The sequence below is a fragment of the Hemitrygon akajei genome, chromosome 13 (genome assembly GCF_048418815.1).
Source record: "Hemitrygon akajei chromosome 13, sHemAka1.3, whole genome shotgun sequence".
Classification (NCBI taxonomy): Eukaryota; Metazoa; Chordata; class Chondrichthyes; order Myliobatiformes; family Dasyatidae; genus Hemitrygon; species Hemitrygon akajei.
Window position 1 is genome coordinate 110083644 of NC_133136.1, and position 22864 is coordinate 110106507.

Below are 22864 nucleotides of genomic sequence, written 5' to 3' on the forward strand. Positions count from 1 at the left end.
CAGTGGTCAACACTAACAGCTTTGAAAACTTTTTTTTTCTTGACAAATATTATTGAAGCCATTTATAAAGCTGGTAACATTGCCCCACCTGAGACCTTGTAATTCTGCACAGACATGGACCATGGTAGCCTTTGTCCTTTTGTGGATTTCTACCATGTCGTATGGCTTACTTATCCATTCAGTTGGCTTTAGGCACAATTAATGTTTCTTTGTGCTTCTGCAGTATTTGAAAACCTTAAAATGAACATCTGTAACACTTTCTTATCCACAGGTGTCTTACCAAGGTTCTGCCAGTAATGCCACTCCAGAACAACTCCTCCCTAATGGAAACTCCAAACCAACAAGGCCTCTACTCAAGTTTGATGACAAGTAATTTAATTTAAATGTGTTGGTTTCCATAGCACCAAAACATGCTATTGTCTGTAATCAAACTTGCCTATACGCATTCTGACCTCCAATACTTTTCTTTATTAAGGCAATATTCAGTAGAGCATCACTTGCAGGAAGCCAAAAAAATAAAGCACAAAGCTGATGTTATGGTAAGTTACTGGTAGTGACATTATCTTTTTTTGGGGGGTAAGCAAACCACACATGGGCTTTCTTTGATTCTTACTTAAATAATTAGCAAACTTGTTAAACTCAGTAGAACATAGAACATGGACATCTATAGCACATGACAGGCCCTTCACCCCACAATGTTGTGCCGACCATGTAACCTACTCTAGAAGCTGCCTAGAATTTCCCTACCACATAGCCCTCTAATTTTCCAAGCTCCATGTACCTGTCTAAGAGTCTCTTAAAAGACCCTATAGTATCCAGAGTCTGCAGTGTAAGAACATGCAAAATTATGCAACTACAAAATGCCTTACACAACTTTCATTGAACAGCTTCAGACGTGTGTCAGAGACCTGGAAAGTGGATTCACTGAAATCTTCAGCCCCTTTCCGTCTAGTCCTGATGAAGGGCTTTTTCTCAAAATATCAATTCCTTTCCATTGATACCAGCTAACTTGCTGAGTTCCTCCAGCACATACGTGTTTCACAGAAATGTTACTTGGATTAGAAGTGAGTTGCAAGGGGAAGGCTTGAAAAGCTTCTGATTTTTTAAAAAATCACAAGCAAGAAAAATAGGTTTTAGTCAGAAGGTAATTCCACTGGTCAGTGAGATAATTGCAAAAGTAATTAAAGGAATAATGAGGGAATTCTCTTATTAGTGTCCGTTAGATGGAAATTAAACCACATTCTATGTCACAGAGCTTATAACTTTGCTTAAAAGGCAATTAAATAGTTTTTAAAAGAAATGTTTGGGTGGATAGGAAATGCTCTCTGAATGTGAGTGAAGTTGGGCAGTTCACAAGAAGAAAAGCACCAGCTCAGAGCTGATGTATGTGACCTAACTGTTTCTATGATCAGTTCATCATTGATAATCTTAATATGCTTTTGAAGATAGCTAAGATTTTTAATAACACTAGAAATTTAGGATTTTGAGGAAACTTGGACTAATGAACAGGAATAACTTTTGATGATCTGAAATTCATTTGTGGTAGGACATTGGCCAGGCAGTCTTTGGCAGTGCTGAGTTTGAAAATGGCACTGGCAATGAAGACAGTTTCAGCAGTAAAGGAAAGAGGTTGCCCAATGGCAGACAGTATTAAGCTTAGAAATGTATTTGGTTTTGGAAAGAATATAGGACTGGTAGCTCATCAGGAAGTTGGGCAGGTTATCGTTATTGTGAAGCTCAATCATGGCTGAGAATAGAACAAATGGCTTGTAATGTTTGGAGTGGAGATTAAGGATGGATGCATACTTTTTTGGTTTTGTTGCCATTCTATTTCCACCTGCATTAAAAAATGCCCGTCTGGACCTGACATATTTCAATTAACTACTTCTCTTTTTTCTAAACATGGGTCAATACAGGACTAGCCTGTTCGACGTTTCCTCATAAGATGACCCATACATTCTTAAGGTTACTCTGGTAAACCAATCCTGAATTGATTCCAATGGATTAACACTTTCATTAAAAATTAAACCAGTACTGTATACAGTTCTTCTCTTGAGGTCTAACCAATGCACAGTATAATGGAACTATAACCCCCATACTTTTGTCATCAATTCTTCTCAAAATGATAATGTTCTATTAACTTTTCTATTTACTTGTTGTCCAACTTACTAGTACAGGTCCACAATCCCTTATCCGAAATCCTTGGGGTCAATTGCATTTCGGAATTCAGAACTTCTCGGATTTCATTCTTTCTTTTCTCAATCCTTTTATTGATTTTTTAAAAAAGTATACAAACAGAAGGGGAATATCTCTGGTATATATCTCAGTAGCAGTACATACAGAAGGTAAAATAAACAATATCAGAATCACACATAGTGTTGACCTATAAACTATAAATTTGATATAGAATGTATAATTCTCATCAATTTATGAAGAAAGGAAGGACTATTAGAAATTTTTATATAAAAGAAGAGGGAAAAAAAACACTATTCTAAACAGAAAAAAAGGACTGGGCAGTCCATCCTAAGAGAAAGACCAAGAGAAGAGAGACTCTCTGCTCAAATCCAAGGTTCTGAAAAAATAGCTGGAAAAGAATCAGTACAAAAATCAGATCATATGAAAAAATTGAATAAAAGCTCACCAAATTTCTTCAGATTTAAAGGATGTATCCAATGTCTAACTTCTTCCTAGTCTTAAACAGGACATGATAGAGGAAAGCCAATAAAAGGTGGTAGGAGGGTTCGGGTCCTTCCATTTAAATAAAATGGCTTTCCTAGCCAATAAGGTTGAAAAGGCTATCATCCGCTGAGCAGAAGCAGGAATATATCCTGCTTCTGATGGAATAATCCAAAAATAGCTGTAAATAAGTTTGGTTGTAAATCCAGATCCAGCACTTTTGATAAGGTTTTAAAAAACATCTTTCCAAAAATTCTCCAACTTTATGCAAGACCAAAACATGTGAGTTAAAGTGGCCGCCTGATATTACAAATAGGATTGATATTGCGAAAAATAACGGGCTAATTTATCCTTTGACATATGTGCCCGATGCACTACCCTGAACTGTATCAAGGAATGATGGGCATAAATAGATGAAGTATTTACCAGATGAAAAATTTTACTCCATTGATTATCTGAAAGTAACTCTTGAAATTCCATTTCCCAGGCAGCTTTAATTTTATCGTTAGATATCATTCGTAAGTTCAATAACCATTTATAAATTGTAGTTTTATTAATCCTTTTTGGAGTGGTTTAACCTGGAAGAGGGTATCTATTATATTAGATGGATAAGCGGAGGAATAATTTGGAAGCAAAGTACACAAAAATTCCAAATTTGTAAATATCTAGATAAATCAAATGTATCTGCTAGCTGAGTAAAAGACATCAAACAATCCCTATAAACAAATCCGAAAAAGTTATTCCTTTGGTTTTCCAAATTTAAAAAAACCTGATCTAAAATTACAACACACACAAAATGCTAGTAGAACACAGCAAGCTAGGCAGCATCTATAGGGAGAAGCGATGTCAACGTTTCGGGCCGAGACCCTTCGTCAGGACTAACTGAAAGGAAAGATAGTAAGAGATTTGAAAGTAGTGGGGGGAGGGGGAAATGCAAAATGATAGGAGTAGACCGGAGGGGGTGGAATGAAGCTAAGAGCTGGAAAGGTGATTGACGAAAGCGATACAGAGCTGGAGAAGGGAAAGGATCGTGGGACAGGAGGCCTCAGGAGAAAGAAAGGAGTGGGGGAAGCACCAGAGGGAGATGGAGAACAGGCAAACAACTAAATATGTCAGGGATGGGGTAAGAAGGGGAGGAGGGGCATTAACGGAAGTTAGAGAAGTCAATGTTCATGCCATCAGGTTGGAGGCTACCCAGCCGGTATATAAGGTGTTGTTCCTCCAACCTGAGTTTGGATTCATTTTGACAATAGAGGATGCCATGGATAGACGTATCAGAATGGGAATGGGACATGGAATTAAAATGTGTGGCCACTGGGAGATCCTGCTTTTTCTGGCGGACAGAGCGTAGGTGTTCCACGAAACGGTCTCCCAGTCTGCGTCGGGTCTTGCCAATATATAAAAGGCCAAACCGGGAGCACCGGACGCAGTATATCACACCAGCCGTCTCACAGGTGAAGTGTCACCTCACCTGGAAGGACTGTCTGGGGCCCTGAATGGTGGTGAGGAAGGAAGTGTAAGGGCAGGTGTAGCACTTGCTCCGTTTACAAGGTTAAGTGCCAGGAGGGAGATCGGTGGGAAGCGATGGGGGGGACGAGTGGACAAGGGAGTCACGTAGGGAGTGATCCCTGCGAAAAGCAGAAATGGGGGGGGGGGGGAGGGAAAAATGTGCTTGGTAGTGGGATCCCGTTGGAGGTGGCGGAAGTTACGGAGAATTATACGTTGGACCTGGAGGCTGGTGCGGTGGTAGGTAAGGACAAGGGGAACCCTATCCCGAGTGAGGTGGCGGGTGGATAGGGTGAGGGCAGATGTGCGGGAAATGGGAGAGATGCGTTTGAGAGCAGAGTTGATGGTGGACGAAGGGAAGCCCCTTTGCTTAAAAAAGGAAGACATCTCCTTCGTCCTGGAAAGAAAAGCCTCATCCTGAGAGCAGATGCGGCGGAGACGGAGGAATTGTGAGAAGGGGATAGCCTTTTTGCAAGAGACAGGGTGGGAAGAGGAATAGTCCAGGTAGCTGTGAGAGTCTGTAGATTTATAGTAGATAGGCCGTCTCCAGAGATGGAGACAGAAAGATCAAGAAAGGGGAGGGAGGTGTCGGAAATGGACCAGGTAAATTTGAGGGCAGGGTGAAAGTTGGAGGCAAAGTTATTGAAGTCAACGAGCTCAGCATTCCCCCCCCCCCCCCCCCGCTTCTTGCAGGGATCGCTCCCTACGCGACTCCCTTGTCCACTCGTCCCCCTCCATCCCTTCCCACCGCTCTCCCTTCTGGCACTTATCCTTGTAAACGGAACAAGTGCTACACCTGCCCTTACACTTCCTCCCTCACCACCATTCAGGGCCCCAGACAGTCCTTCCAGGTGAGGTGACACTTCACCTGTGAGTCGGCTGGTGTGGTATACTGCATCCGGTGCTCCCGGTGTGGCCTTTTATATATTGGCGAGACCCGACGCAGACTGGGAGACCGTTTCACTGAACACCTACGCTTGGTCCGCCAGAAAAAGTAGGATCTCCCAGTGGCCACACATTTTAATTCCACGTCCCATTCCCATTCTGATATGTCTATCCATGGCCTCCTCTACTGTCAAAATGAATCCAAACTCAGGTTGAAGGAACAACACCTTACATACCGGCTGGTTAGCCTCCAACCTGATGGCATGAACATTGACTTCTCTAACTTCTGTTAATGCCCCTCCTCCCCTTCTTACCCCATCCCTGACATATTTAGTTGTTTGCCTGTTCTCCATCTCCCTCTGGTGCTCCCCCCATTCCTTTCTTTCTCCTGAGGCCTCCCGTCCCATGATCCTTTCCCTTCTCCAGCTCTTAGCTTCATCCCACCCCCTCCAGTCTACTCCTATCATTTCTCATTTCTCCCTCCCCCCTCTACTTTCAAATCTCTTACTATCTTTCCTTTCAGTTAGTCCTGACGAAGGGTCTCGGCCCAAAACGTCGACATCGCTTCTCCCTATAGATGCTGCCTAGCCTGCTGTGTTCTACCAGCATTTTGTGTGTTGTTGTTTGAATTTCCAGCATCTGCAGATTTCCTCGTGTTTGCTGATCTAAAATTGATGGTTTAAAAAAAAGTAGTTACAATATATTTTACTAGAAAGGACAAAATTATTTAATTCAAAAAAATCTGCAAAACTGAAACCAAATTCTTAATGTATGTTTAATAATAGGATTAAGGTCTTGTCTACAAAACTTAGAGAGCAGAAAAGGAAGAGGAGCTCCCAGTAAAGAGGCCAAGGAATACCCCTTCACCGAGTTTTTCTCTGATTCCACCCATAAAGGACAGTCATATATGTCTGAATAATGAATCCAACAAGTATTATATCGAATATTAATTGCCCAGTAGTACAGTCTTAAGATTTGGCAAAGCCATACCACCGTCCTTTTTTAATTTCTGCAATAAAGGTTTACTCAATCTAGGATTTTTATTGTTCCAAATATAGGATAAAATTTTAGAGTCTATTCTGTCAAAAAACTGTTTAGGAACAAATGAAGGAACTGCTTGAAGTATAAGAATTTCAGTAGAACTATCATTTTAATAGCATTAATTTGACCAATTAATGATAGCGTCATAAGAGACCATTTAGAAAGTATTTGTTGGGTACAGTCAATTAATCAGAGAAAGTTATATTTATACAGATCTTTAAAATTCTTAGTAACTTTAATACCAAGATAAGTAAATTGATTTTTTAGCAATACTAAAAGGTAATTGCTCATACTGATCCAAATGATTATTAATGAGAAATAACTCACTTTTGTATAAATTTAACTTGTATCCAGACAAACTACTAAATTTGGAGAATATAGATAACATAGAAGGAATAGATTTCTTGGGATCTGAAATGTAGACTGCATACAACGAAACCTTATGCATTTTATCCCCTCTCTTAATACCCTGAATACTATTGGAATTCTGAAGAGAAATAGCAAGAGGTTATAGAGCCAAATTTAATAACAAAGGACTAAGAGGGCAGCCCTGCCGGGTACCTCTGTATAGTCTAAAATAGGGAGATTTTTGATTGTTAGTTATAACTGCAGCCATAGGAACTTGTTAGATCAATTTGATTCAAGAAAAGAAACCCAGACCAAAATTAAATCTTTATAAAATTCCTGATAAATAAACCACTCCACCCTATCAAAGGCTTTCTCTGCGTCAAGAGAAATGACACATTCAGGTTCTTTGGGCGGAGAGGAATAAATAATATTTGATAGTCTCCGAATATTAAAGTGTAAATAGATAGATACTTTATTCATCCCCATGGGGAAATTCAACATTTTTTCCAATGTCCCATACACTTATTGTAGCAAAACTAATTACATACAATACTTAACTCAGTAAAAATATGATATGCATCTAAAAACACCCTCTCAAAAAGCATTAATAATAGCTTTTAAAAAGTTCTTAAGTAGTTAACTTAAATACATTGAGTCCTAACCCCGGCACTTTAACATATCTTACTCCTGGCGGTTGAATTGTAAAGCTGAATGGCATTGGGGAGTATTGATCTCTTCATCCTGTCTGAGGAGCATTGCATCGATAGCAACCTGTCGCTGAAACTGCTTCTCTGTCTCTGTATGGTGCTATGTAGAGGATGTTCAGGGTTTTCCATAATTGACCGTAGCCTATTCTTAATAAATCCAGTTTGATCGTTAGAGATAACTTTAGGTAAAATATTCTCGATCCTATTTGCCAAAATTTTAGAAAGAATTTTAGAATCCACATTTAGTAAAGAAATTGGTCTACAAGAGGCACATTCAGATAAATCCTTTGCTTTTTTAGGAATTAGTGAAATAAATGCCTCATAAAAAGTTTTCAGGAGAGTCCCAGAGGATATAGAATCAGTGAAAACTTGACATAAATGAGGTCTAAGTATCTCAGTAAAAGTCTTAAAAATTTCCACTGTATATCCATCTGGTCCCAGAGCCTTACCTGATTGAAGAGAGGATATAGCCCTTGTTACTTCCTCTTGTTTAATAGGCGCATCTAATGTATTCATATCTTGAGTAGAAATTTTAGGTATATTCAGCTTTTGCAAAAATCTATTCATAGAAGTAGTATTGTCTGAAAAGTCAGATTTATAAAGGTTAGAGTAGAAATCCAGAAATACCTTATTAATTTCCTGACCATCTGAGGTTTTAATTCTATCAGCTCTTCGTATTTTCAAAATCTGTCTTCTAGCCATATCTGCTTTTAATTGACCAGCCAACAATTTGCCTGACTTACCCCATGTATGTCAAATTGACTTTTAGATTTGAGAAGTTGCTGCTCAATGGGATAGGTCAAAAGCAAATCATGCTGTGTTTGAATTTCCACCCTTATAAAGAACTTCATTAGGTGTTACTGAATAAATTTTATCTATTTCTTTAATCCTGTTAGTCATCACTAAAAGTTCTGCTTTGGTTTTCCTTCTTAAACCTACTGAATATGACATTTTCTGTCCCCTGAGAAAAGATTTCATCATATCCCAAATAACCAAATTTGACATTCCCTCAGTTGTATTTAATTCAAAAAATAAAGAAATTTATTCTTTAATAAAACTTACAAAAGCTAAGTCCTGTAATAATGTAGTATTAAATCTCTACTAGGAAGAATTTAAAATGTTATCAGGAAATCTAAATGTTAATTTCATGGGTGCGTAGTCTGACAACGTGATGACATCATATGTGCAATTTAGCAACAAAAGGCACCAATTGCGTGTCCAGCAAAAAATAATTAATTCTTGAGTATTTATGATATACATGCGAAAAGAAAGAAAAATCCCTATCTTTAGGATGTATAAATCTCCAGGTATCAACCAAACCATATTCCAATAAAAGAGTTAATACAAGTTGCAGCCTTATTAGGAAGCAGCAGATTGATTGATGACCTATCAATCGAAGGATTTAAACAGCAATTGAAGTCACCGCCCATAATCAACTTGTGTTCATTTAAAGTTGGCAACGCAGAAAATAGTTTCTTAAAAAATTCAGGACTATCTGTATTAGGTGCATAAACACACACTACAGCCGCCTTTTGACCACATAACAGACCAGTAACAATTAAATATCTTCCAATTGAATCAGTAACAGTATTAAAATGTATGAAAGGGAAATTAGATTTAATAAAAAAATAGATACCCCTCTAATTTTAGTTACTGATAAAGAATGAAATTGATAATCTCTCCAAAATTAAAAAAAAACGATTTTCATCTTCCCTATGAATAAGGGGCTCCTGCGCAAAAATAATATCAGCCTGAAGTGTTTTTAATTTCTTAAAGATCTTTTTCTGCTTAATAGGTTGGTTCATACCATTCAAATTCCAATATATTATATTAATTTTATTGACATCCTTATTTGAACTTTAATATAAGATTTTGAAAAGTAAGTTACTGCATAAGCACAAATCAAATCTACCAGGAAAAATAGAGCATGAACTCGATCAAAGATAAAAAGAAAATGCAATATGATTGACAGAAAAACCTCTCAGGATTGCCCAGTCAGAAAACATCTAATCTAATAACCCCACCCCTGTCCCCCCCCACAAAGCCCGAAAACCAGACAGCGTGCTAAACTACTATCCCCTATCCCCTGTCTCCAATTGGCGGGCTCTTCTCAGACAGTTATGTATTAACACCACTAACTAAAGAGAAAACAAACAAAAATGAAGAAGTAAACAATTTCAAATATTTTGTTATGTCTAACAAAGGTTAGAACCTAACTAACCTCGGCCATCTTAAATTCATTTAAAATAAGTTAGTCATATATTCAAAAAAGGATCAATCCAACCAATTAATGTGTTATGACTTGTGCTTAGCCACTTACAAGTCAATAAAAAAAGTAAGTAAATATGTGTATATTAAATACAAAACTATATTAAGTATTAAAGTTTTTTTTTCCATTTCAACAACTCCCAGCTAAGGATTAATCGTTCAAGTTGCTTGCGAGACGGATTTGAACTCCTTTATGAATCTCCAACCCTCTTCTGGAGAGTCAATCCATTTGGGGCGATCATTAGGTGGAGAGATTTTCAGACAAACCGGAAAGCACAAAGGACGACAATTATTCTTATAAAGTTCAGCCATCACTTCCTGATATTTAACTCTTTCAGCATAAACCTTTGGAGAAAAATCTTCAATTATACGAATGGCTGCCCCATTAAAGATTGTCTTCCCTCACTTCCTTGCATCTCAGAGAATCGCTTCTTTAGTTGTAAAATAATGCAGGCATAGTATCACATGGCGAGATTTCATCTCAGGTGAAGGCTTTGGGCTGAGAGAATGATGGGCTCTATATCATTGGAGGGGCTTCAAGTATCTTACTAAAAAGTGAATGTAACATATCTGTAAAATATTTTAATGGCTCACCGGATTGCATATTTTCAGGCAAACCCAGAATGCATAAATTCATCCTGCGGCTTCTACTTCCCAGATCAACTGTTTTCTTCTTAATTCTCGATATTTCCGAAGTAGCCTCATTAAGTTTCTTTTCCATTGCCGATATCTTTAATTCTTGTTCTTTAATAATTTGATTCATTGCCTCCTGTTCTCTTTTAATTCTGTTAGTAGTCTTCTTAAGCGCCTTGAATTGGATTTCCAGATTGCCGCAAGATTCCTGGACGACGGAAATAATTTCTTTCAAACTTTTCATTAGCCTTCACCAGGCTATCATTCTTAGTATTCATATCTTCCTTTAAAGAGAGCATTCTTTCTGAAGTAAGGACTTGCGCTGATTGCTCTGTTGGGTTGGTTTCAGAAACGGTTTTTCCAGCTTTTTAATCCCTGCCATCATAATTAAATCGTAAAACCTTCAGTAATAAATCTTCAAACTTTAAATGGCTCTAGCAGGGTGAAGTAGGTTATCAAAGTTAAGAGCAGCGCACACGCGTCCTTCTCCATGGACTGCCAACAGGAGACACCTCGGATTTCAGAATCCCTCCTTATTTAACCTGTCTCAGTGTGGGTGGGCTTTAGGACCCAGGGGAGCCCCGGACCTACGCACGTCCTCCCATATACTTTAAATCATCTCTAGATTACTTATAATACTTAATACTATGCAAATGCTATGTAAATAGTTGTTATACTGTATTGTTTAGGGAATAATGACAAGAAAATGTACATGCTCAAACAACGAGTGCTAGAGAGAGAACTTCCGGGTTTTCCCAATCTTCGCTCTTTTTAACATTTTCACAGTGAAATTAAACACAAAGTCAACAGTGAACACAAAGCGTACAGTTAAGTGTTTCATCAGCATTGTAAATTTGTTCAGGGCTAAGGTTTTCATCAGATATTGGCAAATTCGTCAATATAAGACGCAGGACAGGCACACCACGATCAAACTTCTGCAATAACTCCACTTTCTGCATTATTGACAATGATAGATGCTTCCTTCTCTTTTTCTCATTGTTACCCATAGGGGTATCTGCAGCTCTTTTTAACATTTTCACAGTGAAATTAAACACAAAGTCAACAGTGAACACAAAATATCAGCGAACAGCAAGTGCATGTGTTACCAGTACGGGTTTTCCCGATCTGCACTCTTTTTACCATTTCACATTGAAATTAAACACAAAGTCAACAGTGAACACAAAATATCAGCGAACAGCAAATGCATGTGTTACCAGTACGAGCGCTGAGCCACAACTGACACCTGGTGGTCTCTGCTAGTGCTGCCACGGCACACCTGAGTGACGTCAGCTGTTGGCGTGCCAAAAAGTTCAGTTTTTGGAGCTTTTCGGATACGGGATTGTGGACCTGTATTTTGCAAATCTTGCACTAGTTGCTTGGATCCCATTACATGTCAGAGCTCTGTGATTTCTCACTCTTCAAACAATAAACTTTATGTACTTGTCAAATCTGACAATTTCACATTTTCCCACCACCTCATCCATTTGTCAAATTTTGTCTAATCTGTAATCCTTTTTGGGCTCTATATGCTCCTCACAACTTATTGTCAAGGTGCAGTAATTATGTTTGCACATATAAGTAAACATATTTGTCTTTATTGTCTTTCTTAAACTTACTTTAAAGGCCCACTTTAAAAAAACTGAAGTTTACAGTTTGATCTTTAATGATTAAGTATTTCATATCCTAGGTTCACACAGCAGTCTTTCATCTTTGTTACTTGTATTTATCCACATGCAATTTTGAAGCAAAATGAAGAAAATATTTTTGCATAAAGATTTGATTTAAGAGAAGGGAGAATTTTTGGCCCAGGTGTATAACAAAAATCTCACAGTGGATACATCAAAAGAATTTTAATATCAAGAATATTTTTTCCCTCTATTTAGTTGGACAAAATTGGAAAAGCTTTCAACTACTTGGATGCTGCACTGTCCTTTGTTCAGAGTGGAATAGCAATGGAAAGTGAGGCACAGCCACCAAAGTCTGCTTACACCATGTTTTCTGAAACTGTGGATCTGATCAAGTAAGTATTCTCGGGTCTGTATTTAATCTTCGAATTAATCTCTTTTAGTCATTAATATTTTAATATAATATGTACAGTGCCAGTTTTATTGTCATACATTTACTTCCATCTTCGTGTAGCAATATTTCAATGACAACGATTGACATAATCTTCATTTTATAACTTGCTCACAGGTATATCCTGAAACTAATAAACTACAATGACTCATCAGCAACTCGTGTAGAAAAAATATTTGTAGTATTATGGTATGTAACATCTTGCATTCAATAATGTAGTAACATTTCCCAAAGCACTTAACAATAGAAGTAAAATTACTCTTTTTAAACTTGTATTTAACAGTATTCGCTGCCAGTCTCTGCTCTCGATGGCAATGTTCAGATTTAAGAAAGATACTGCATTGAAATACTCAAAGGCCTTAAGTGAACATTTCAAGGTATGCAAAGGGTGTGAAGAACATCATTTACCAGTCATCTTCACATCTGAACAGTTCTTTCTCATGCAGTTTTTTAGTTATACCAGTTAATTTATTTATAATTTTTAAGTCTTTAACCTGATTCCTTTGACCTAATTGATGCTGAGCCATGTAGATAAGGATGGTATGCTAAGTTGGGGAGGAGAAAGTGAAGAATGAAAATTCATAAATTCCTTGCTGCCTCTTCTTTAAAGATGCCCATTTCGCTGGAATGGCACCAGGATTGAACTTTGTTGTAAGGAGCCTCTGAGATCCTTTGTCTAAGCTGTGACATGGGGAATAGGCATTTGGGCATGCAGTTGGAATGTAGTTGGCTTTTGAGAACCTGTATCCCAGTACCAGTTAGTACTTTCAGGAATAGAAGAAAGAAGTGAGAACCAGAATCTAGACTGTTGTTGTGGATCCAAGAACTTTCACAGCAAACATGAGCAATTGTCTTGTATTCCAGAGTTCTTCCAGGATAGCTCAAGCTCCATCTCCTCGTGTTGCCAGGTAATTAGTCCATGTAGCTCTAATCTGTGTTCTTTTAGACCAGTACTTTAAATATTGCACTACCTAAAATAAGTGTTTCATTACTGTCATGTATCCCGACTTTTCCTTTCAATCAACTCAAGATTAGTGAGCTAAATTTACTGATTATATCAGCAATGTTAATGCATCAGCTTGGATTTAATCATATACTGGATATAAGGAATATGCAATCTGCCATTGACTTAAGTACCAGTAACAAGTATGATTGCCATTTCTATTAACTGTACTACTCTTTGTAGTTGAGCGGTGTAGAAGCAATGTGACATGGCAACTTAATGAACATGTGGTTGTTTATTAACTATATATATCTACTTAATATTTGAAGAAATAGGTATTTGTTGCTTTACAATGCTTATTAAGAGGATAATTGCCACCTTAATAAAAAATATTGTATTTTTGGGATGTATGCATATAAGCTCAGCCTTAGTTTCATTTCTTTTATGTTCAGAAGCACTGGCACACCTTCTCCACTGTCTCAGACACCATCCCCTGCCAGCTCCGGAGGCTCGCAGACAGGATCTGTCAGTAATGGTGGAAGTGTTGCTGTTCCACACGTCATTCATCAACTGGCATCCACCTATGTCAACATCACCTCCATTTTCCTCCATGGCCATGACCTGTGGGAACAAGCAGATGCACTAGCGAAAAAAAACAAGGGTAAGAAAAAACAACTGATGGGTAAAATATATCCTTGTTGCTTGCTGAATAAATTGTTTTCTGATATTAATGGTTTATCTTTAAAAGACCATAAGACGTAGTTTTAGGCCATTCAGACCATTGAATCTGCCCTGCCATTCGATCACGGCTGATTTATTTTCTGTCTCATCCTCATTCACCTTCCTTCTCCCATAACCTTTGACACCCTTATTAATCAAGAACCTATAATTTTTGCTATAAAAATAAACCTAACAATTTGGTCTCCACAGCCTTCTGTGGCAAAATTGCAACTACAGTTTTTAAACTTGTTCTCCATTTAGAAAATAGTCTATGCTTTTATTCCTCCTATCAAATCACAGGACCTTGCACTTCCATATTCCATCTGCTACTTGGCTGCCCATTCTCCTAAGCTGTCCAGCTCCTTCTGAAGACTCCCCAAGTCCACAACACTACCTGACCCTCCATCTATCTTTGTATCATCTGCAAACTTGGCCACAAAGACTTCAATTCCATCATCTAGATCATTAACACATAACGTGTAGTGGACCCAACAGCTAACCCTGCGAAATGCCATTAGTTATCAATAGCCAATGAGAAGAGGTTCCTGTTATTCCCACTCTCTGGCTTCTACCAGTCAGCCAATCTTCTGTCCTTACTATCTTTCCTGTAATACCATGATGTCTTGTTCGGCAGCCACGTGTATGACACCTTGTCAAGGCCTTCTGAAGATCCAAATAAACAGCATCCACTGACTCTTCTGTCCACCCTGCCTGTTATTTCCAACAGATTTGTCAGGCAAGATTTCCCCTTAAGGAAACCATGCTGACTTTAGCTTATTTTATTGTGTTCCTCCAAGTATCCAGAAATCTTCTCTTTAGTGGACTTGAACATCTTGCGAGCTACTGAAGTCAAGCCAACTACCCTATTATTTCCTATATTTTGCCTCCCTCCCTTCTTAAAAAATGGAGTGACATTTGCAATTTTTCCAGTCCTCTGGAACCATTCCAGAATCTAGTGATTCTTGAAAGATTATTATTGATTCGGCCACTATCCCAAAAGATACTTCCTTCAGAAGCCTGTGGTGTGGTCCACTTCCCGGTCTACCTTCAGACTTCACAGCTTTGCAAGCACCTTCTGCTAAGTAATAGTGATTATATTCACTTGTGCTGTCGACACACTTGAATTTCTGGCATGCTGATAGTGTTTTCCACAGTGAAGACAGACACAAAATACTTATTCAGTTCATCCGCTATTTCTTTGTCTCCCATTCTTACCTTTCTAGCATTGTTTTCCTGTGGCCTGATGTCCACTCTTGCCTGTCTTTTAGAACCATAGAACATTCCAGCACAGAAACAGGCCTTTTGCCCTTCTCGGCTGTGCTGAACTATTTTTCTGCCTAGTCCTACTGACCCGCACCTGGACCATATCCTTCCAAACCCCTCTCATCCATGTACCTGTCCAAGTTTTTTTTAAATGTTAAAAGTGAGCCCGCATTCACCACTTCATCTGGCAGCTCATTCCACACTCCCACTACTCTCTGTGTGAAGAAGCTCTTCCTAATGTTCCCTTTAAACTTCTCCCCCTTCACCCTTGACCCATGTCCTCTGGTTTTTTTTCTCCCCTAGCTTCAGTGGAAAAAGCCTGCTTGCATTCACTCTATCTATACCCATTATAATTTTTTACACCTTATCAAATCTCCCCTCGTTCTTCTACGCTCCAGGGAATGAAGTCCTAACCTATTCAACCTTTCTCTGTAACTCAGTTTCTCAAGTCCTGGCAACATCCGTGTAAACCTTCTCTGCACTCTTTCAACCTTATTAATATCCTTCCTGTAATTAGATGACCAAAACTGCACACTATACTCAAAATTCAGCCTCACCAAAGTCTTATACAACCTCACCATTACATTCCAACTCTTATGCTCAGTACTTTGATTTATAAAGGCCAATGTACCAAAAGCTCTCTTTACGACCCTATCTACCTGTGACACCACTTTTCAGGAATTATTTATTTGTATTCCCAGATCCCTCTATTCTACTGCACTCCTCAGTACCCTCCCATTTACCTTGTATGTTCTACCTTGGTTTGTCCTTCCAAAGTGCAATACCTCACACTTTTCGGCATTAAACTCCATCTGTCATTTGTCAGCCCATTTTTCCAGCTGGTCCAAATCCCTCTGCAAGCTTTGAAAACCTTCCTCACTGTCCACTACACCTCCAATCTTTGTATCATCAGCAAATTTGCTGTTCCAATTTACCACATTATCATCCAGATCATTGATATAGATGACAAATAACAATGGACCCAGCACTGATCCCTGTGGCACACCACTAGTCACAATCCTCCACTCAGAGTAGCAATCCTCCACTACCACTCTCTGGCTTCTCCCATTGAGCCAATGTCTAATCCAATTTACTACCTCATCATATATACCTAGTGGCTGAATCTTCCTAACTAACCTCCCGTGTGAGACCTTGTCAGAGGCTTTACTGAAGTCCATGTAGTCAACATCCACTACCTTCCCTTCATCCACTTTCCAGGTAACCTCCTTGAAAAACTCTAATAGATTTGTTAAACATGACCTACCACGCACAAAGCCATGTTGACTCTCCCTAATAAGTCCCTGTCTATCCAAATACTTGTAGATTCTATCTCTTAGTACCCCTTCCAATAATTTACCTACTACTGATGTCAAATTTACTGGCCTATAATTTCCCGGATTATTTTTAGAGCCTTTTTTAAACAACGGAACAACATGAGCTATTCTCCAATCTTCCAGCAGCTCACCCGTGGATACCGACATTTTAAATATATCTGCCAGGGCCTCTGCAATTTCAACACTAGTCTCCTTCAAGGTCCGAGGGAATACTCTGTCAGGTCCTGGGGATTTATCTACTCTGATTTGCCTCAAGACAGCAAGCACCTCCTTCTCTTCAATCTGTATAGGTACCATGACCTCACTACTTGTTTGCCTTATTTCCATAGACTCCATGCCAGTTTCCTTAGTAAATACAGATGCAAAAAACCCATTTAATATCTCCCCCATTTCTTTTGGTTCCATACATAGCCGACCACTTTGATCTTCAAAAGGACCAATTTTATCCCTTACTATCCTTTTGCTCTTAATATACCTGTCGAAGCTCTTAGGATTATCCTTCACCTTGACTGCCAGAGCAACCTCATGTCATTTTTTAGCCCTCCTGATTTCTTTCTTAAGTACTTTCTTGCACTTTTTATACTCCTCAAGCACCTTATTTGCTCCTTGTTGCCTATACCTGTCATACATCTCTCTTCTTCTTTATCAGATTTCCAGTATCCCTCAAAAACCAAGGTTCCTTATTCTTATTCGCTTTGCCTTTAATCCTGACAGGAACATACATGCTCTGCACTCTCAAAATTTCTCCTTTGAAGGCCTCCCACTTACCAATCATATCCTTGCCAGAAAACGCTTTTTAGATCCTTTCTCATTTCTTCAAATTTGGCCTTTTTCCGGTTTAGTACCTCAACCCAAGGACCAGATCTATCTTTATCCATGACCAAGTTGAAACTAATAGTATTGCGATCACTAGAACCAAAGTGTACCCCTACACACACTTCCATCACCTGTCCTAACTCGTTCCCTAATAGGAGATATAATATTGCATCCTCTCTAGTTGGTACCTCTATATATTGATTTAGAAAACTGCCCTGAACATATTTTACAAACTCTAACCTGTCTAGACCTTTAACAGTATGGGAGTCCCAATCAATATGTGGAAAATTAAAATCCCCTACTATCACAATTTTATGTTTCCTGCAGTTGTCTGCTATCTCTCTGCAGATTTGCTCCTCCAATTCTCGCTGACTATTGGGTGGTCTATGATACAACCCCATTAACGTACCTTTCCTGTTTCTCAGCTCCACCCATATGGCCTCGGTAGACAAGCCCTCTAATCTGTCCTGCCTGAGCGCTGCTGTAACATTTTCCCTGACTAGCAATGCCACCCCCCACCCTTCATCCCTCTGCCTCTATCACGTCTGAAACATCGGAACCCTGGAACATTAAGCTGCCAGTCCTGCCCCTCCTGTAACCAAGTTTCACTAATGGCTATAATGTCATAAATTTCATGTGCCAATCCACACCCTCAGCGCGTCTGCCTTCCCCACAATACTCCTCGCATTGAAATAGACACACCTCAGAAGATTATCACCACCACACACAACTCTTCTCTTTCTGACTTTGCATGAACTTATAACATCATTTATTTTCACCCCTGCTCCTCTATCTGCTCTGGCACTCTGGTTCCAATCCCCCTGCAAATCTAGTTTAAACCCTTCCCAATAGCACCAGCAAACCTCCCTGTGAGGATATTGATCCTGACGAAGGGCCTCAGCCCGAAACGTTGACTGCTCATTTCAACAGATGCTGCCCGACCTGCTGAGTTCATCCAGCTTGTTTGTAAGTCTTGATTTGACCACAGCATCTGCAGTATACTTTGTGTTTACTAAGGATATTGGTCCCCCTGTAATTTAGGTGTAACCCATCTCTCTTGTACAGGTTCCACCTGCCCCAGAAGAGGTCCCAATGATCCAAAAATCTGAAACCCTGCCCTCTACACCAGTTCCTCAGCCACGTGTTCGTCCTCCAGAGCATCCTACACTTAACCTCACTGGCACATGGCACAGGTAGCAATTCTGAGATTACTACCCTTGAGGTCCTGCTTTTTAACTTCCTACCAAGCTCTCTATACTCATTCTTCAGGGCCTCCTCACTCTTTCTTCCTACGTCATTGGTACCGATTTGTACCACGACATCTGGCTGCTCACTCACCCACTTCAGAATGCTGTACACGCGATCAGAGACATCCCTGACACTGGCACCTGGGAGGCAACAAACCATCCGGGAGTCTCTGTCACAACCACAGAACCTCCTGTCCGTCCCTCTATCGGGTCTCCTATCACTACCGCTCTGCTCTTTTTCCACCCTCCCTTCTGCACTGCAGAACCAGATTCAGTGCCAGAGATCCGGCTGCTGCAGCTTGTCCCAGGTAAGTCATCCCCCCAACAGTATCCAAATCGGTATACTTGTTGAGGGGAATGGTCACAGGGGAACTCTGCTCTGCCTGCCCTTTCCTCTTCCCTCACCTGACAGTAACCCAATTACCTGTGCCCTGCTCCTTTGGCGTAGCTACCTCCCTGAACCTACTCATTCTACCGAATGATCCGGAGGTCATCCAGCTCCTGCTCCAGTTCCCTAACGCAGTTTGTTAGGAGCTGCAGCTGGATGCACTTCTTGCAGGTGTTGTTGTCACCCTGACTTCTCACATCCTGCAAGAGGAGCATTCTAACATCCTGCCTGGCATTCTCTCTAAACTTACTAGTTAAAAAAGAAATCGAATGAGGAAAAAAAAATAACAACAACAACTTACCAGAACCTACCCTCGCCTCTGCCTGCTCATGCCGAAGCCTGTTGAGCCAAAGCCGCCCCACTCTGACTCAGTCCACTCCGATGGCCACTTCGCTAGACAAAACTTATTTTGTAGTGCGCTAGCTGACCAGCTGTCTTCAGCTCCTCCGCTCCCAATTGGTTGACTGTTAAAAAAACTGAAAAAGCCCGCGAATCCTCTCCTTCTCAAGCTCCGACGATCTTCTCTTTATATATCTGAAACTTGTATCCTTTTATATTATTTTTACCTTCTTACTTTATCTTTTCTCTCTTTGTTGCTTTTTTTAGTTACCTTTTGTTAGTTTTTGAAAGCTTCCCAATCCACTAGCACCCCACTAACCTTTGCTATATTGTATGCCCTCGCATTTGCTTTTACACTGTGTCATCAATAATTGACGCATCCTCCCTTTAGAATGCTGTTTCATTTCGAGTTGGCCCTTCCTGTGTCTCCCAAATTATTTCCAGAAATTCCTGCCTTTGTTGCTGTACCATCATCTCTGCTAGTATCCCAACTTTGGCCAGCTCCTCTCTCCTGCCTCTGTAGTTCCCTTTACTCAACTGTAATACTGATGTACCTGATTTTAGCTTTGCCTTCTCAAACTGCATGGTGAATTCTATCATATTGTTATCACTGCCTCCTAAGGGATCCTTTACCTTAAGATCCCTAATCAAGTCTGGTTCATTGCATAACAGCAGATCCAGAATTATCCTTTTCCTAGTGTGCTCGATGACAATCTGCTCTAAAAAGCCATCTTATAGGCATTTTACAAATTTGTTCTCTTCGGATCCAGCACCCGCCTGATTTTCCCAGTCTATCAGCATATTGAAATCTCCCAAGACTATCCTAACATTGTCCTTTTTATATGCCTTTCCTATCTGCCAATGTAATTTGTACCCCACATCCTGGCTACTGTTCTGAGGCCTGTATATAACTCCCATCAGTTTTTATATTTTTGCAGTTTCTTAACTCTATCCACAAGGATCCTTCATTTTCTGATCCTATGTCACTTCTTTTGAAGGATTTAATAACACCTTCAGTCCTATATTCACCATCCTGTGTTACTTGAAGTTAAATTCTTATTCCTTTTTAAACTCTTTGTCTTATCTTTTGTTCTGGAGATGTCTAGTCCCTTTTATTTTATCCATATGTTTTTCAGTGATTCACCAGGACCCTGGTTCCAGCATGGTTCAGGTAGAGCCTGGCCCATTGGAACAGCTCCCTTCTTCACAATACTGGTACTGATGTCCCATGAATTCAACCAACTTTTCGCACACCAATTATAATCCTTGCAACAGAGAATTGTGTCTATTCACTTGACTATACTATCCCCATTTGCAACTACATTTCTCTTCTCTCTCCACTATTGAATTGCTCCCTGAACCATGGTGCAATTAATAAAGTGGAAGAAGAAATTTACTGATGTAGAGTTAATTGTCTTATTTTGAAGTGAGACTAGCATATAAATTGAAACAAGAATGAATTATTGGTTACTATTTTGGGAATAATGTTAGTCTTAACATGAGATTATAAGTACCAACTAAATGTTGGGTGTTCAGGCACGGAGTCCATTCTCCACAAGCACTACAACTATTAGTATTTTTGTGTGGTGTTGTAATGTTAAAATATGACAGATGGTTCCAGTCTTCATAATTTTCTTTAATTTCACTATTAAAAATATGATTAAAAGAGGAAACCTATTAGTTCAAATCTGTTTCCATTTATTCATTTACTTGAAGATGACTTATTTTACAGCTTCACTGCATTTCCATTTGAAGAACAGAATGAATTCTTTTTATAATTCTATTAAATGTTGAGAACTGTTTTTTCATAAAGCTGCTTTAGATAAAGTGGGAATCTCATTACATTGCATTCTAGTCAAGTTAACATGTTTAATGCGAGATCTCTAATGTTATTTTTGTTTGTTTGTTAGAATTCTTTGCAGAGCTCGATGCAGCAGTCGGCCTTTTATCCTTGACCAGCAGCATGACTGAACTTGTACACTACGTCAGGCAAGGTTTACACTGGTTGCGTCTAGAAACTAAACTGCTATAACAGGATGCTGAAAGTGATTCGGACATCTGCCTATTCAACTTGAGCACCCTAATCTTGACTGTGCAGTGTTTTTAATAAGAAAAAGCAAATTTAAAGATATTTCTGTGCAGCAGAAACTTTAATAATGTAGGTTGGAAATGAAATATGGCAAAAATGAACTGACTGAATGTTCACTCAGTGAGCAAAAGTGCAATTTTTTTCTCTTGATCCCTCACATTCAAAATGATGGATGCATAGTATTTGAAGTAATTACTTTATTGAAGTAACTCAGAAGGATAAAAGGCTGGAGAAGTCCCTCTTGACATGAGTTATGGCTAGGAAACGGCAGTAGCTGTTCCCTCTTGTTAGCAGAAATGCACATATTGTGCATTAACTGCATGAATTCCGAAAAACATTTAGCAGCCAAAGAATGTTGCAGTCTCCAGAACATTGTTGCAATGATTTCCTGGAAAGTCTTTGAACACACCGCCTAAAGGGATGAGGTGCTTCGGGATGGAGGATTATATAAATGTTTAAGTCTTCAGCTGTTAATTTTGTTCGCACACTAGGAGCTGTGGAAAAAGAACTTTATTTTCTTTTGTGTGTTTTTTTTCTCTTCTCTAATATTCATACTTACTGCCATTTCTCTCCTATTTATTAGAACCAAGACATTTTATTTTCTGAATGGCCCTGAGTGTTGCTAGTAAGGATGTTTAACAAAACGAACTGAAGATCACGGAGGTGGGATGAGTGTTGGGACAGGGCTGGGTGGGAGGGTTTGCGGGGATGTTAATGAGGAAGTAGTATTTGAAGTATCCTATTGGACATTATCTGCTCTTTGGAAAAGTTCAGATCAATGCCTCCTGCATCTCCTCTTAGAAAAAAAGTTATTTTATTGTTCAGAGTGCCTTAGACATTCTACTTTGTATATAAGCAGTTGGTTCTGGCCACAGATGGTGCTGCTTCATGGTATGGATTAAGGAAAAAATGGAAGATGTAACGAAATTCATAAGACACGAGTACTGTTCAATTTCATATACAGGTCCTTAGTGAGCAATAGTGACAAAAATCATTATTCACCTTTTTATGTTCCCTGCATATTAGACTTGTCCTGTAGAGGTGGGCAAAGTATTTGGGTGTGAAATTACCCTTGTGATGATTATCTACCTATCAATTTATTTTTTATAATTCGGGAAAGGAGATTTCTTGTTTTGATTGAATAATGTTAAAGGGATGTGGGGAACCTTTGAAAAATGTTGCTGCTGTCAAAGATCCTAGTTAAAATAAACTTCCTTTGGTAACTAGGCATCTTGAAAACAAAACTGCAAACTTACTAGCAATATGTATAGTGTTAAGAGATCATGAACAAACCCAGGCTATTGCCCATCTTCTGTCTTAATGTTGTGAATTAAATTATTCCAGTAGCCTAGGGTACAAACAATATAGCCAAACTTCAGCAATTTCTGCTCAACATTGCTGGCATTTATTAACTTTAGTTGAAGTTTGCACTTGCACATATACATTTTGCTGATTGGAATTATTGCAGAAATGATTGAGTCTCTATTAATCATTCCAGTAAACCTTATCAAATTACAAACCCCTACAGTGGCTGAATGGGAAATGAAAGAAGAATTTACCGTGTGACAATGGTAGGTTGAGTATA

General features: G+C 39.1%; 1 protein-coding gene across 3 annotated transcripts in view; it reads left to right on the top strand.

The window, feature by feature from the left end:
- The window catches only part of LOC140738124 (AF4/FMR2 family member 1-like), a 149647-nt gene extending 127687 nt beyond the window's left edge, over positions 1–21960 (top strand). For 2 of the 3 annotated variants that reach the window (XM_073065270.1, XM_073065272.1), the window contains exons 14-21: positions 272–369; positions 476–539; positions 11948–12084; positions 12258–12329; positions 12424–12517; positions 13005–13048; positions 13536–13744; positions 21101–21960. In XM_073065270.1, the coding sequence (XP_072921371.1) occupies positions 272–369; positions 476–539; positions 11948–12084; positions 12258–12329; positions 12424–12517; positions 13005–13048; positions 13536–13744; positions 21101–21222 (840 nt within the window). In that variant the 3' untranslated portion in view covers positions 21223–21960. The remainder of the gene's footprint in view (positions 1–271; positions 370–475; positions 540–11947; positions 12085–12257; positions 12330–12423; positions 12518–13004; positions 13049–13535; positions 13745–21100) is intronic. The other variant, XM_073065271.1, reaches the window with a different exon arrangement.
- The last annotated feature ends 904 nt before the right edge of the window (positions 21961–22864 follow it).